The sequence below is a fragment of the Python bivittatus genome, unplaced genomic scaffold (assembly GCF_059951505.1).
Source record: "Python bivittatus isolate LINGU-HERP-01145 unplaced genomic scaffold, Pbiv_v1 ctg000760_np1212, whole genome shotgun sequence".
NCBI classification, from domain to species: domain Eukaryota; kingdom Metazoa; phylum Chordata; class Lepidosauria; order Squamata; family Pythonidae; genus Python; species Python bivittatus.
Genome location: NW_028277101.1, coordinates 3,767 through 18,086, shown reverse-complemented (window position 1 = coordinate 18,086; position 14,320 = coordinate 3,767). Strand labels below are relative to the sequence as shown.

The window sequence follows — 14,320 nt, the reverse complement described above, 5'->3', positions numbered from 1 at the left end:
TGTCCCAGAGAAGTTGAAGGAGTAGGCCAAGATTTCATGGAAACTGTAAACATAAAGATGGCTTGACTTGCCCTGGATATAGTTATTCCAGAGTATCTGAGCTGAATTGAGGAAGGTGCCTCATTCACACCAGGGCAGGGAGGAATTAGACTCTTTCCTCTGGCTAGTTATATAATATTCAGTTTTATTAAGACACCCCAAGGTTGCAGGAAAGTTGCACGCAAAGCAAGAAACATGAAAGTTGTTAAGTGCAGGATGCAGGAGGCAGGACATGGATTCATCTGAGAGGGACATTAGCTTCAGATTTTGAGAAGAGATAAGGAAGGTCTTTGAACCTGCAACACCTGCTCACTGCAGCTTCACCTTTGGCTAGACTCAGCACCAAAGTGAAGTCAAAGGGAGTGGAGATAGAATGGAGGGAACTGAGCTAATTTGGGAGGAGTGGCAAGAACTGGATCAGGATTACTCATGAACAAGAGATAAAGCCAAGAAGTCACAAGGCTTTGTGCAAAGAATACCAGAGCAACAATTAGCAGCTGAGTCAATGGAAACTGGCAAAGAGATGGAAATTGACCTGTCTGGGACAGCAGAGAAAGAGCTTGGAGAGATCTAACTGAGATGGAGAAAGATGCTAGGAGAAGAGGGAGAGAAGACCCAACTGAAGACCTGGTCATAAAGGCCGAAGCAAGCAGCCAGTTCCATGAGACACTGGAAGAGACAACTGAAGGAGCACATTTGGGAAGGGAGCAGGGAGGAGAGTGAGTTTAGTTCCTGGACTCTTCAACTTGGTATCGTGTGAGGTTTCTATCGTACTGTGTCCCAGGTCTGTGGAGGGTTTTTAAGGGTCCAAAGTAAAAGCTGCCAAAGGTTCACAATTACAGGTGGGACATTGGTTTTTCCTTCCTGGATGCTCTGTGGAAGGAAAGCCCCACTACAGAGCACCCCCATCTGCTGATGGAAGAGTGTACTGTAACGTGTATCTTGAGGTTAACTTTCTTAGGTAAAGGGAATAAAAAGTTTGCCAAGTTGTTTTCTTGAAGACTCTTAAATTGGAACTATCCCCATGAGTCACGCAGAGTTTTTTCTCATATGCACACCAGTAAATGAAGTCATAGAGAAAATCAACTGTGATCCCTAAATCCCTATATAATTATCAAAAGCACAGTGATTACTTCTTCTTCTTCTTCTTCTTCTTCCACCAAAGCCTATGGGATTCCCTCCATCCACAGTCATTTTGAAACCAAGGTAAAGATACTTAGTAACTGTCATCAACAGAACTTGACAAATATTTAGTAACTCCTATAAAAAAACCCTGAAAATCTGGCCCATAATTACCACAAGGGCTACAGAGAGCATCTGTCAGGATTCATGTTGGCAGGGGCTATGCCACTCTGAAATGTAATGCTTCCCATTGCTGATCTGCTGCCAGGCAACATTTCATATCCTCTTGATCAAGTCTGTGCATCTGTGCTCTTTGGTGAGGGAATTTGGCTTCACTTCAACAGCTCTGAGACCACAACAGTGGGGCTGGTCTCCGAGAACAAGAGCAGATCTCCATCATGATATGTGAAATTCTGCTGGTGCTTCTTCTCCTGGTGTCCTATTTTCCTTGTGGGACATTGATGACCAAATGTCCACTGAATGTACAAAAAGAGGAAGAATACATATTTAATTACTACAAGCTGGGAGACTTCCTGATTAGTGGAATCATATCTTCATCTAGCACTATATTTTATCCGTACATTTTCTCTAAGCCTCCAGCCAACACATTTAAAAGGTAATTTCTGATGTGTACCTAACCCTGTATTTATTTTATCTTTTCCACTGTCTTTTTTTTTTAATAGGGATGGTTCCCATTTCCCGGTATCTGGTCTCTGTCACCCTTTTTCCTCTTCATTTGCTTTAAGGAAAAGGCATAATTTGGGGGTGGGGGGAAGTGTTCTTGGATCTTCACAAAATAAGTCCCTGCGATGCCAGGGAATGTCACCAAATACCCTTTTACCTGAAGGAAAAGAAGTAAGGTCCTTTCCCATTTTATTTTCCCATTCTCTTCAGTGTTGCCATTGATGCACTGCTATCTATCTATCTATCTATCTATCTATCTATCTATCTATCTATCTATCTATCTATCTATCTATCTCTCATCTCTCATCTCTCATCTAATCATCTTTCCCTTCCTGGGCAAGTGATCACAGTCCTCACCATTGGTTTTCAGCTTTCTTTTGTGAGATGGCTTGTCGGCCACTTTGGATTCCAGAGGAAGGGAGAGGCTGGCATTCTGCTTTGAGTGGCAGGACAACAGCTTCCTGTTTAATTTTTGTTTAAAGTAACAGAATACATTTTAACTTTTCAAAAACCTAAGAGACCAGGGAGGTTTGCAAGCACAAAGGGAAGTGGCCGTGGGCATATCATGTCTTAGCACTACGGATGGTCTCTCGGATTTGGAAAGGAATTCGACTGAGGCCATTTCAGCCTTTCCAAAGAAAGGTAAAGCTCATTTCTGGTCAGTGCTTACTTTTATACACTTCGAAGTAGAAATCTGTCACTGATCTGTTGAGGCGAATTCTAGGTACCTCATAACTACCTTTATTATCTTATTTTATTTATTTTGTATTATGTATTATGTAGTCACCCACTGCGGGAGATGGGCGGCATACAAATTTAATGTAATAAATAAATAATGTTTATTTGCATCATTGCCAGGCATAAACTAACATTAAAGGAAAAACTTTCTTTCTGAAAATAAATGTTTGCAGACAAGGAAGAAAGTATCTAAAAATTAAAATCACTTTTAATAGCACAGAACTAGTATAATTACTATACTTGTTAATATTGATACATAAGAGAATCACCATATACTGCTGAATACAGTGAAATACCGCAGAATGTTCATCTATTCAGGATTGTATCTGAATGTAAAAAAAAAAAAACCTAAAATATTATTCTATGCCAAAGGAATATTAAAATATAGCAGTAAATAGTATTATGTCAGATGATTAAATCAATAATTAAATGTAACAGCTGACATTACAACAGTGCAGATGTCTGAATGCAGGCTATACGACAGCTAACTAATTCTTACATAGTTTGTTCTGAATTTCACAAGCTGATGCACCAAAAGTAGCAACTTTATATGTTACCGAAGGAGAACAATAAGAAATAGAAAAACATAAAAGTGATCAGCAAAGCCTGCCAGTCTGGTGAGCCTTGGGGTAATTAGATTTCTTTGAATCTCTCTATGGAAGACATCACTGAAAGGTTTCAACCTGCCCAGAATCACAGAAGATTATTCTGGAAGAAGATTCTTGTCTTTTCCTCCATCAAGACAGGCAAAGGAAGAGTGTTACAGTATCTCAAGCTGAAGCACCTTCTAGGTGTGAGAACTTCTAGCACTCTTAGATGGGGAATAGGACTAAGTAGATCCTTCACTGGTGATAAATAGGGTTATTATTTTTATAGGTCATCAAGTCAGAGTTGACTCTTTGCTATCTGCATAGATTGTTTTTCTCCAGGACGATCTGTTCTTAACTTGGCCTTTTGAGGCTCTAAATCAGGATATTGGGAACATATTAAGGAAAAAAAAAAAAAAAGACTTGGGTCACTCCATTTGGTACATTGGTAGTAGAGCATATGGAACAAAATCAGTAGGCATTGAATTCAGTGACCAAGTGAAGCCTATTGTGACAACCCAACCTACAAGAGGACCATAAGAGAGATTTTTCAGCATAGAGCAATGGCTTAACAGACAAAGCTAATTGGCATTCAAAGCAGCAAACAATAAAAAAAAATCTAAAAATTTGCCAGAATATTCATTTTCAAGTATTTGCACAATTAGTAGACAAAGAAATCCTAAATGAAATGCCCTACAAAAAAGAGACGTCTGGAATAGAAACCTGTCTGTATATTTGGGGATGATTTTCCACAGTGAATTTTAAATAATTGCATCCAGTTGCTAAGATAGTTCATGCGTTTCATTCCTTAAGGTAAATATGTTAGTTTTGCTGGGGGTGTATTTCTCTAAGTCACCCATTAAAGAAAATAAGACACCTAATTGTCTAGGAAAAAAGCTTCCACTGGTTTCAGTGGGACTGTCCTGATAGGAACGTTGAGAGAAATTTATCACCACAAAAGACCCTGGAAATAAATCACAGAGGAATTTGCTATGTTTTGATTGAGCAATGAGTGCCTGACGATTTTCTGCATTGCAATGTTGGGACAGTGAGGTTCTGGTTCACCCTTCTTTGCCCTTCATGAGATCAACCAGGTTAGTTTACGTGTTTTAGGCTGATCCATCCCATCATTATTCCACTGATTTCAGACTGTGAATTTCTGAATGGTTCTTCACAGAATCATGGGGCAGAAATCCAACTGTTATGTTATAAATGCCCCTAATAGGAAACATGGCATGACTTTATGAGATGAAGATGAAAATCAAAAGTGAAGCTGAAAATAAACTCATTTATCTTCCTTGCAGTATAAAAAGTTTGAGCTTTTCCCATATCCTGCCCTTCTTCTTTGTCATTCATGAGATCAACCAGAGTCCAAGGCTCTTACCCAACATCACCCTGGGCTACAACATCTATGACAACTTCTTCAGTGCAAGAATAACACACGAGGCCATGATAGACATGCTTTCTACAGGGCAGGAGAATGTCCCAAACTACAGATGTGGAAGACCCAAAAATCTGTTGATGGTGCTGGAAGGGACAGATTCTGAGCTCTTCATACACTTTTCAGCTATGTTGGGCATCTACAAAATCCCACAGGTATCTATGGACGTTGAAGCGAAATCCAGTTTGGAAAGTCTCCAGAGAGTCCAAAAGGTGGCACTAGTGGATATCAAGAAATAAAATGAGCCAGACAACGGAGCTTGAAAGACACTTGGCATAGTATTCATTCCATGATGCATGCAAATTCTTCTTTCTTCACACTTGCATAAGTGGACATATAGTTTCTGAAAAAACCCACTGCTTTCACAGACTTCCCCTTCCTTTGCTATTGAATTGCATTTAGACTAAGGGCTTTTATCCAGGTCTGAGCAGAACGGCTCTCATCCATCCTCTGCATGAAACATTCATCCCCTTTGCCAATCCCTCTCCTGCCCCTTTTCTTTATCTTCCAGGCACTGCAGTCACTTGACTTCCCTCAAAGGAAAGGGTTGACAAAGCAGACTTTCCCCCCTTTTTCCACCACCTCCAAAGGAAACCTCAAAAGAAGTCTAATGGAGGAAGAAGGAGGGAAACTTTGCTGTAAGAGGATCTTTCTCCATTTAAGCTACAGCAAGAAATATGCACATAGCTGACATCTTTTTCTCTTTGCAGTGGAGAAGAAGCATCTGATTTTTGTCCCTAAAAGTAAGAGAATTACTTATCTTTTTTCTTTCACTGTAGATCAATTATGGGGTCATCAGCCACATTCCTGAGCAAAAACAGCATTTCCCTTTTTTCTACTGGATGAGTTCAAGGCTTGGCATAGAGAAATTCTCTGCAGTGGGAAAAGGGCCTTAGGTTTAATCACTGAATTTTGTTTCTAAAGACAGGACAATAACCCACCTTTTTTATTTCATTGTAGATTAATTACGGGGTTATCAGTCACATTCCTGAGCATAAAGAGCATTTTCCTTTTTTCTACCGGGTGAGTCCAAAACAAGAGCCTCCTCACTTGGCCATTGTCAAGCTGCTCCTGCATTTCCGATGGACGTGGATCGGCCTCGCTGCTCCGGAGAATGAAAGTGGAGAAAAGTTCAGAAGAAACTTTGAGCTTGTGGCTGTCAAGAAAGGGGTTTGCGTTGCCTACTCAGAAAGCCTCCCAGCATTAGATAAAGAGAAAAAGAAGGACTTCCTTTTACAGTTTAGCAACAATGATGTAAAAATTATTGTTTGTCAGTTGGACTTTCAGGCCGCATTAACATTAGTGGTGCTAATACAACAAATTGAAATAGCTAAAAGAACGTTTGGGGAGAAAGTGTGGATTGCAACAACTTTGCCAGACATATCTGTGAGATTTTTTTATCGAATGATGGATCTCCAGCATAAACATCTGTTGTTATCTTTCTTAACTCTGGCAAACAAAAGGACACAAAATTATGATTTTAATTCATATGCCGTTGCTAGTGAGCTGTTTGGGAAGACAGCATTTCAGTGTTCTTCTTCACACCCCGTTCTATCTAAGAAAGTTTGGAAAAGATGCACAGAAACAAAGAACTGGGAAATGCCACCCCACGATGTGGTTGCAAGAATCCTGTCCGAGGATGCCTACAGTATTTCCACTTCAGTCCAGGCTGTGGCCAGAGTCCTCAATGCTGCCTATTCCTCGCACATGAATTGGAGGAGGATCAGGGTTGGAGATCATCTCATACCCCAAGTGATACAGCCATGGCACGTAAGACTTTTCTCTGAATTTCTGCTAATGATCCCCCTTAAATTCCTTAGCATTTTTAGAAATGGGCAGGGTTAGAATTGGGGTGGGATATTCCCCACAGCAATTGCCCAATTTTTAGTGCTTTTTTTTTTTTTTGGCCAAATGTGGAAGCTTGGAGAGAAAGGAGAGAGAAATTCTGTTGCTAGATCTTTCAAAGTGAACAGTTGGGCTGGTTTGGGAAGTTGGGAGAACAAGGAATGAAGAGGCAGGCCCTTTCCCCATTTGCAGAATAAATCAGCATCAGGATGCTACAGTAGCCATCAACTTTCTTGATCATCCAACATTAGCCTGATTTTCCTTCGACACCAGGGAATCTTTTCTCACTTCCTCTCCTGCCTCCTTAAGAGGATGTGAAGCCTATTCATATCCACTTCAGCCTGAAATGGTTAATCTCCCACCCTTGCTGTCCACCTCAATTGCCCTCCACATTCCGCAGCTCTCACTCACAAAAACACAACTTTCATGGGGTGCAGCTGAGGCTGACCTGAGGTTTCTCACTCAAGAGCTGCACATGAGAAGAAGGCAACATGGTGGGGACTAGGTGCAAAAAGAATATTGCCGAGGCTAGTGTCTGACATGGTTAGCTGCAAGTAAGAAAAGGCCCAGAAAACAACTTTCATACATTTCCAAATCCACAAGACTTCTTGTCCATTTCAGGGGCATTCGGTAACACTAGTCAACTTCACTTTCCTGCCAATGTTTGCCCCGATATACAGCACCATGAGATCCTACTCTTAAAACGCAGAAGAAGGACATTTATTCAAAGGTGAAGTGCTGCAAAGGTGAAATGGTACAAATCAGAAATGTCACCAAGGGAGATGTTGAAGCATCCAGATGGTTGGATGTTTCTTTCTATAAAAAGACATGGCCATATGGAAGAGGTGGGGGGCAACAATTACACATTAGAGGGGAGGCAAGAAGATTGAATTCAGAGAAGCATCAAAGGAGACAGAAATCGAGGAGAGGTTGGAAGGGAAATTTTAGTCCAGATGTAGGAAAAATGCCCTAGTGAGATCGCCACCTTGCAAATCACCTGATTATTGGAATCAAAATATGTTTGTGAGTTGACAGGAGCAATTTCATAAAACAGAACATACCAGAGATCTTTTGATAGACAGAAAGGACATTGAGAGTAAATCCTTAACTAGATTTCTCCCAAACATTGGAGAAAGAGAAACTGAGCTGAAGTAGCCCCATTTGGATTTAGGAATGAAATAAGAATGTTGAAGGTACAGGAGTGATTATCCATGTTGTTTCAGCTTCATCCTTTTCTAAGAAACTTCCAGCTTTACAATCTTACTGAGGACGATGTTTATTTGGATGAGAACGGAGATCCTGCTGCTGATTTTGATATCATGGACTGGGCAGTATTTCCCAACAAGTCTGCTGCTGGGCTGAAAGTTGGAAAGATAGAAAGAGAGGCCTCTTCTGAAGTCAAGCTCTCCATCAATGAGAGTGCCATCATATGGCCGACATCATTTCACCAGGTAGCTGAGTCTGCTTGTTTGTGGGTTTTATTATTTTTCTACTCCTGTATAACCCTCTGAGTTTGCAGATTATTAGCCTTGTGACTCTGATCCATGGTCTGTGTTGGAAAAAGGCAGGTGGAAGGAGATGCTGTTGTTTCTCCTGGATCTCGAAAGACCTACTGTTTACAGAGGGAATCCTGGCAGTGATGTGGGGCAGGATGGGAAACCTTGTTCTTGGGTAGCCCATTGCCGCTTGGAGTTGAGATTTCAGACCTATATGTTAGAAGAAGACAGAGACTCAAGGAGAGGTTATGATAGATGTTTTCTAAGGAATTGCAAGGAGAAGGAGAAGCAACCTTATGCTTGTACTGCATTTGTGCGCCTTGAAGGGAGATCAGACTAGGAATCCAATGTCACATGGGTCAGTATTACTTTATTGTAAAGCTATAGTAGCAGAATCCTGTAAGTCTGAATGCACTTCCCCCCTCCTTCACTTTATCTTTGTGAGAACTAGGGAGTGTCTTGTCTAAGACATTTGCATCCATTACAGTTCTCAAAACAGGTATTGTCTGAGATAAGAACCATATTCATTTTTATTAGAGAAATTCTACTCAACGATGACAGTTGTAACTTTCCCCATCCTAATAAGTCCCTCTTAATTTCATTCCATATTTTAAAATAATTATTTTGAAATAACATACAATTCATGTTTGATATAATAATTCTCAAATATATCACTTTTTTCTCAATCTGAAACCCAGTTTTTACAGTTGATTTTGGTCTTCCGTCTTCATATTCTTTGTCAATATCTTTGTTTTCTCCGTCTTAATTTAAAACTCAACCAATGCATCAAATTCCATCATTTTTTCCATTAATATATCTATCCCTTCTAGAAGCCTCTCCAAAATTGAAACCAAGTTATTGGCAAATGCCCTTATTTTATACACTTCCTGTTTAACTTTCACTCCTGCAGTTCTCTCATCTTGTCTTATTTCTGTGTTCAAAACTTTAAGAGCCAGAATGAGTAACAGCAGAAAACGTGGGCATCCATGCCTCATTCCTTTCTGTATCTGAGAGGGCTTAGTCAGTTCCCCGTTCACAATTATTTGTGCCATTTTTGAAGAATAAATCGACCTCACCCATGTAATATTGTTCACTCCAAAATCCATATCTTCCAAAATTTTAAACTTAAAATCCAGTTTAAATTGTCAAAAGCTTTCCCTGCATCAAGGAATATTAAAGCAGCATGTTTTTCATTGTGTAGCTCCAAGTACTCTAATATATTAAGTATTAAGAACATTTGAAATATTATCCCTTAATTCTCTCTTAGGTAAAAGAAACACATTGTAAATCTTGTAAAATGATTTTCAGGCTGTCAGCTAAAATCATTCTGAATATTTTGTAGTCATTGTTCAGCAATGATATTGGTCTATATTTTTTGGTAAAGTCAAATCTTGGCCTGCTATATTTCCCACTGTTCAGTTATCTGGGATCTTTCTGTATCTAAAACAGAATTCATCATTGTTTGCAAAGGTAGTAAAAACTCATCTTCAAAATATTTATAGGATGAGGCTGATAGTCCATCTGTACCAGGGGTTTTACCTTTACAGGTAGTTCTCGCTTAACAACCGTTCATATAACAATAGTCTGAAATTACATCACTTTCTTAAAGGGTGCCTTAAAGGGTGCCTTACAGAAAAAGTATCTGGCACTATCTCCAGTCTATCAACTTATGTGGCCAAGTGTTATGAAATCCAAAGCATGTCTATTCTCGAAAAAGATCTACATGTGTCCAAGAATAGGTGCATTCTTTAGAATCATTATTTTTATGTTTCCACATCAATTCAAAATTATCCCTCATTTCAAAAAAGAGTTTTGGAAGTTTGTCTTGCATTATTTTAGTCTCTTTTACAGTTATTCTATCTTGTTGTTGGTAGACTACTCCATTCTATTTGCCCATTTTATATGACAACTCCATTAGTTTTCCAATATGACCATTAAAAATGTAACTTTGTTTTCATTTGGGACATAGACCTCCAATAAAAGGATGCGACTCTCATCAATCTCTGCTTGATCAAGAGATAATAAGACCAGAGTTTCATTAATCTCTGCTTGATCATCAGATAATATCATTTATGGTTGGAATTGTGGATTTATATATAATTTTTTTGTTTGTTTGTTTAAAGCAGGTGAAATTCCTCTCCAAAATTTGTATAAACAAATTATTTTTCTTCTTTCTTTCTTGTATGTGTTTCCTGTAAACAAATTACATCCACCTTCAGTTTCTTAAAATAACAAAATAAAAGAGTTGGCGAGTAATTCCAGGCAGCATCATCAGGGGAAGGGTAGTGCCTCTATCACCCCAGGTACATTGACAGAGCCAGGTCTTTAAGTATTTTTGAAAGCTGGGATGGTAGGGGCCTGCTGTACCTCTGGGGGTAGAATATTCCAAAGGGCAGGGGAAACAGCAGAGAAGGCCCTCTTCCTGGCCCTGACCAGCCAACATAAGATATTCCATGTTGAGTATTTAAACTCCATATTTATTTTCTGAAATTTGAAATCTCTATACCTGTATCACCCAATGTAGTGGTATCTTCTTCAGCTTCTTGTTAGATTTACTGCCTAACTCCTTCCATTTGCATCTCTTGCATCTCCTCCAATTCCACCTTGTGTATTTCCCAAAATTATCTCACCTTTTGAACTGAATTAAGTCAAAATCTCTGCTGCTCAAAAGTCAAAATCACTCCTTCTAATTTATCCTGACTAAATGGTATCTTCTCCTGTTTTAATTTATCAGTCAGGAAGATGTAATCTTTTCTCTTAGACAGGATTCTGATAGGTATTTCTTTAAGCAGGATTACATCTATCTTTAACTTTGGGTTAAAGTATTGTTGTAGAATCTGGTCTCTTGTCCTCTTCTTAACAAAATGCATTAATTTCTGAATTTGCTGTATCTTGTGTTAATTCTGTAGACCTTATCCAATTCTGCTTCCATTTCTTCTTCTTCCCAGTCCAACAATGTTGTAAACATCTGAACTATCCTGTGTCTTATATCTTCCCCAGGTTCTTCTGAGACTGCCCTCAACCTCAGGTAAAATTCCTTCTCTCTCAACTCTAGTAATGCCAAGTTATCAAAGTCTTTTTGCATCTCTTGGTTGATTGCTTCAGTCTTAGTTTCCAAAACTTCTACTTTTTCTTTAATTTGTTGAACCTCACCTTTAAAATGTATTTCAGATTCTTCAAATTCCTTATTCATTCTTTTCTCCAAATTCCTCCTCTATGGGCACTGTCACAGCCATAGCTGAGGCTGTGACAGTCTTTCCAATCTCTTCAAATAGCCTCTCTAAAAACTCAGGTGTGATTCCAGATGGTTTGTCTGTCAGTGATCCGCTCCTCCCTTTTTTCACTGCTTTTTTAGTAGTGGCCATCACTTTCTGTCTTACTTTAATCCAGGCAATATCATCAAAAAGAACCAAATTTACCTATTTTTTCCATTCCTTTCTTGCGTTTCTTAAATCCTGCAGTTTCATGTCCAAAAAGTCCAAAAAGCTCTCCTGGACCCTTTATCTGTTTGAAATTTTATAATCCCAAATTCTTACCATGCTTTTCCTTGCAAGTTATTATTTTTCTAAAGTCCTTATTCTTTTTTTGTTAAATTCATTACAGGCCTTGGGAAACCTGACTGGATAGTCCTTTTAAAAAGCCACTCTGAAGATCTCTTTAACATTTAATTAGTTATATTCCAAAGCATTTTGAGAAGTGGGGTTTAAAGAGCCGGTGTCCTTTAAAAGGATCCTAGCCAGAAGGGCTATCAGCCTCTCTTTAATACTGAGGGGATTGTGTGAAAAAATCCTGCTGGAATGGTACTACTTCTTGGGTCTCTGGTGAAGAGGATGATATTGAAAATGAGGCTTTGAAAAGCATCCTTTGACTATATTTTGAAAAGGCCTTGAAAGTGTATCCTTGAATTTTATAAACTGAGCACAGTTAGCATGCAGAATCAGGACATTTGGAAAGGAGAAATTCATAATGACTTTGAGTTAAAAATATTAAAGTCTTAGAAGATCTTCAAACATTGTTAAAGTCAAGAAACAGTTTCAGGGCAAACTCACCTTCTGCTCATTATAAATCTTGCTCTAAGAAAGAGCCAAGAACCCCTGGAAGATAACCCCAACTCTGTGGTGGAGCTTATTCATTAAGGTATTGTGAGATTTGGTTGGATTCGGTTCAGTGCTCTGGGGGAACAATAATGGTGCATAAAGATGGTTTATAACTTTGCACAGTGCATAAAACACATTTGTCATGTTCAAAATACCATGATTATAACAAACCATGGTTTAGCCTGGTTCATCAACCTACAGTGTAACTCATTTCCATTCAGATATGTAATCCCCCTAAGGAAGATATTTTCCCCATTTTCTTTATGTTTAGAAAGTGCCTTTTTCCAGATGTACTGAAAGTTGTCTCCCAGGATACACCAAGCTCACGAGAGAGGGAGCACCGGTTTGCTGTTATGACTGTTCTCCATGTACAGAAGGATCCATCTCCATACAGGAAGGTATGTGGCTCAAAAGCAAAGAAGAAGCTCCATCCAAGTCCATACCAGGCCAGACCCTAATTAACTTCCAAGCCCAATGAAGTGTGTGAAATGCTTCCATCTGCTGAGGAAGCCACCATTCTAATCACCTAGTGATCTATTTTTCTTGTAAAATGCTCCAGAAGCCAGACCATACTTTTGGAGGGATCTAGGGGTGTCCCTGACTGTGATAATCTCCCTTCTGGGGGGATTAGTGACACAAATCTTACAACAGAAAGGAGATTCATTTACAGCACATACATTAGAGGAATAAGCAAAACTCAGCACCTAATTAACTACCAGCTAACAGAGACCTAAAGCACACGATCCATCTCTCTGTGCTGGGAAGAAAAGCAGAAAAAGCATTTGAGTTTAGCAGTCTTTTAGATCAAGAGCCATCAGGGTGACAAAGAAGGAGCCCAGAGTAAATCCTTAATGCTCTATCTCCACTCTGATGACTCCTTTTGGTCATTTGGTGAGGATATGCTGAAGATGTATGGTCGAAGGCTTTCACGGCTGGCATACTGGGCAAAGAGAGAACTGCTCCTGTCTGTGCTCCTGCACTCTGAAGATGCCGGTCACAGATGCTGGCAAAACGTTAGGAAACAAAACTTCCAGAACATGGCCACACAGCCCGGAAGAACCACACCAGCCATCAGATGCTGAAGAGTCAATGCCACCCAACTCATGAGTTAGACAGCAATGATTTCTGTTTTTCAGATGCGGCCCGTTGTGAAAAGTGTCCTGATGACCAGCATTCCAATAAGAAGCGAGATCAGTGTGTCCCCAAAGTTATAAGCTTCCTGTCCTATCAAGAAACATTGGGTCTCATCCTGTCTCTCATTGCTTTTTTACTGTCTCTAATCACTGGCTTTGTTCTAGGAATCTTCATCAAGTACCGAGAAACTCCCATAGTCAAAGCCAACAACCGGGACCTCACCTACATTCTCCTGATTGCCCTCCAGCTTTCTTTTTTATCTTCATTTCTATTCATTGGTCGTCCCAAGAAAGTGACCTGCCTTCTTCGACAAACTGCCTTCAGTGTTGTTTTCTCAGTTGCTGTCTCTTCCTTACTTGCCAAGACTGTCATGGTAGTGGTGGCATTTCTGGCCACAAAGCCAGGCAGCTCAATGAGGAAATGGCTGGGGAAGGGTCTGGCAAATTCCATTGTCTTGTCCTGCTCTGGAGTTCAGGTTGGCATCTGCCTTATGTGGCTGGGAATCTCTCCCCCGTTCCCAGATGCCAATCTGCATTCCCAACCAGGACAGATCCTCCTGCAATGCAATGAAGGCTCAGTCACCATGTTCTACTCTGCCCTCAGCTACATGGGCTTTCTGGCTGCCATCTGCTTCTTGGTGGCTTTTCTAGCCCGAAAACTGCCAGGGAGCTTCAATGAAGCCAAGTTGATCACCTTCAGCATGTTGGTTTTCTGCAGCGTTTGGGTGTCCTTTGTCCCCACCTACCTGAGCACCAAAGGGAAATACATGGTGGCTGTGCAGATCTTCTCCATCCTGGCCTCCAGCCTGGGCTTACTGGGCTGCATCTTTATCCCCAAATGCTACATCATTATCCTGAAACCTCACCTGAACACAAAGGAGCATCTGATGATGAAAACTAATGAGACCTCTTAATTTTGGAATCTATTTTTTTCTATAATTTACTTGTAATTTAATATAATATCACTTAGACTTAAAGTCCTTTATACCTGTTCTCAAATTCAAAGTATTTTTTTAGTCAGTAATGGAAGAAATACAGCAGTGTGGTTCTCTATAAGGATATCAGATTAACATGTAATGGATGGCATGAGTGGGGAAGATTCTGGAATGGAAGTTCAAGAAGGACCGGGGAGAGACAT

General features: G+C 39.9%; 1 protein-coding gene across 1 annotated transcript; it reads left to right on the top strand.

Moving 5' to 3' along the window:
• Nucleotides 1–4,499: 4,499 nt before the first annotated feature.
• On the top strand, nucleotides 4,500–14,096 carry LOC148214105 (vomeronasal type-2 receptor 26-like). The gene is made up of 3 exons (XM_088128557.1): nucleotides 4,500–4,766; nucleotides 12,321–12,447; nucleotides 13,186–14,096. The coding sequence occupies exons 1-3, from the start codon at nucleotides 4,620–4,622 to the stop codon at nucleotides 14,094–14,096; spliced, it is 1,185 nt and encodes a 394-aa protein (XP_087984683.1). The 5' UTR covers nucleotides 4,500–4,619.
• Nucleotides 14,097–14,320: the final 224 nt, after the last annotated feature.

What these genes read in the sequence shown, in the direction of transcription:
- LOC148214105 (XM_088128557.1), top strand. Translation starts at nt 4,620, where the DNA reads ATGATAGACATGCTTTCTACAGGGCAGGAGAATGTCCCAAACTACAGA. An exon ending in GCATCTACAAAATCCCACAG is followed by an intron (nt 4,767 to 12,320) that starts GTATCTATGGAC and finishes CTTTATGTTTAG; the next exon opens with AAAGTGCCTTTTTCCAGATG. An exon ending in ATCCATCTCCATACAGGAAG is followed by an intron (nt 12,448 to 13,185) that starts GTATGTGGCTCA and finishes TCTGTTTTTCAG; the next exon opens with ATGCGGCCCGTTGTGAAAAG.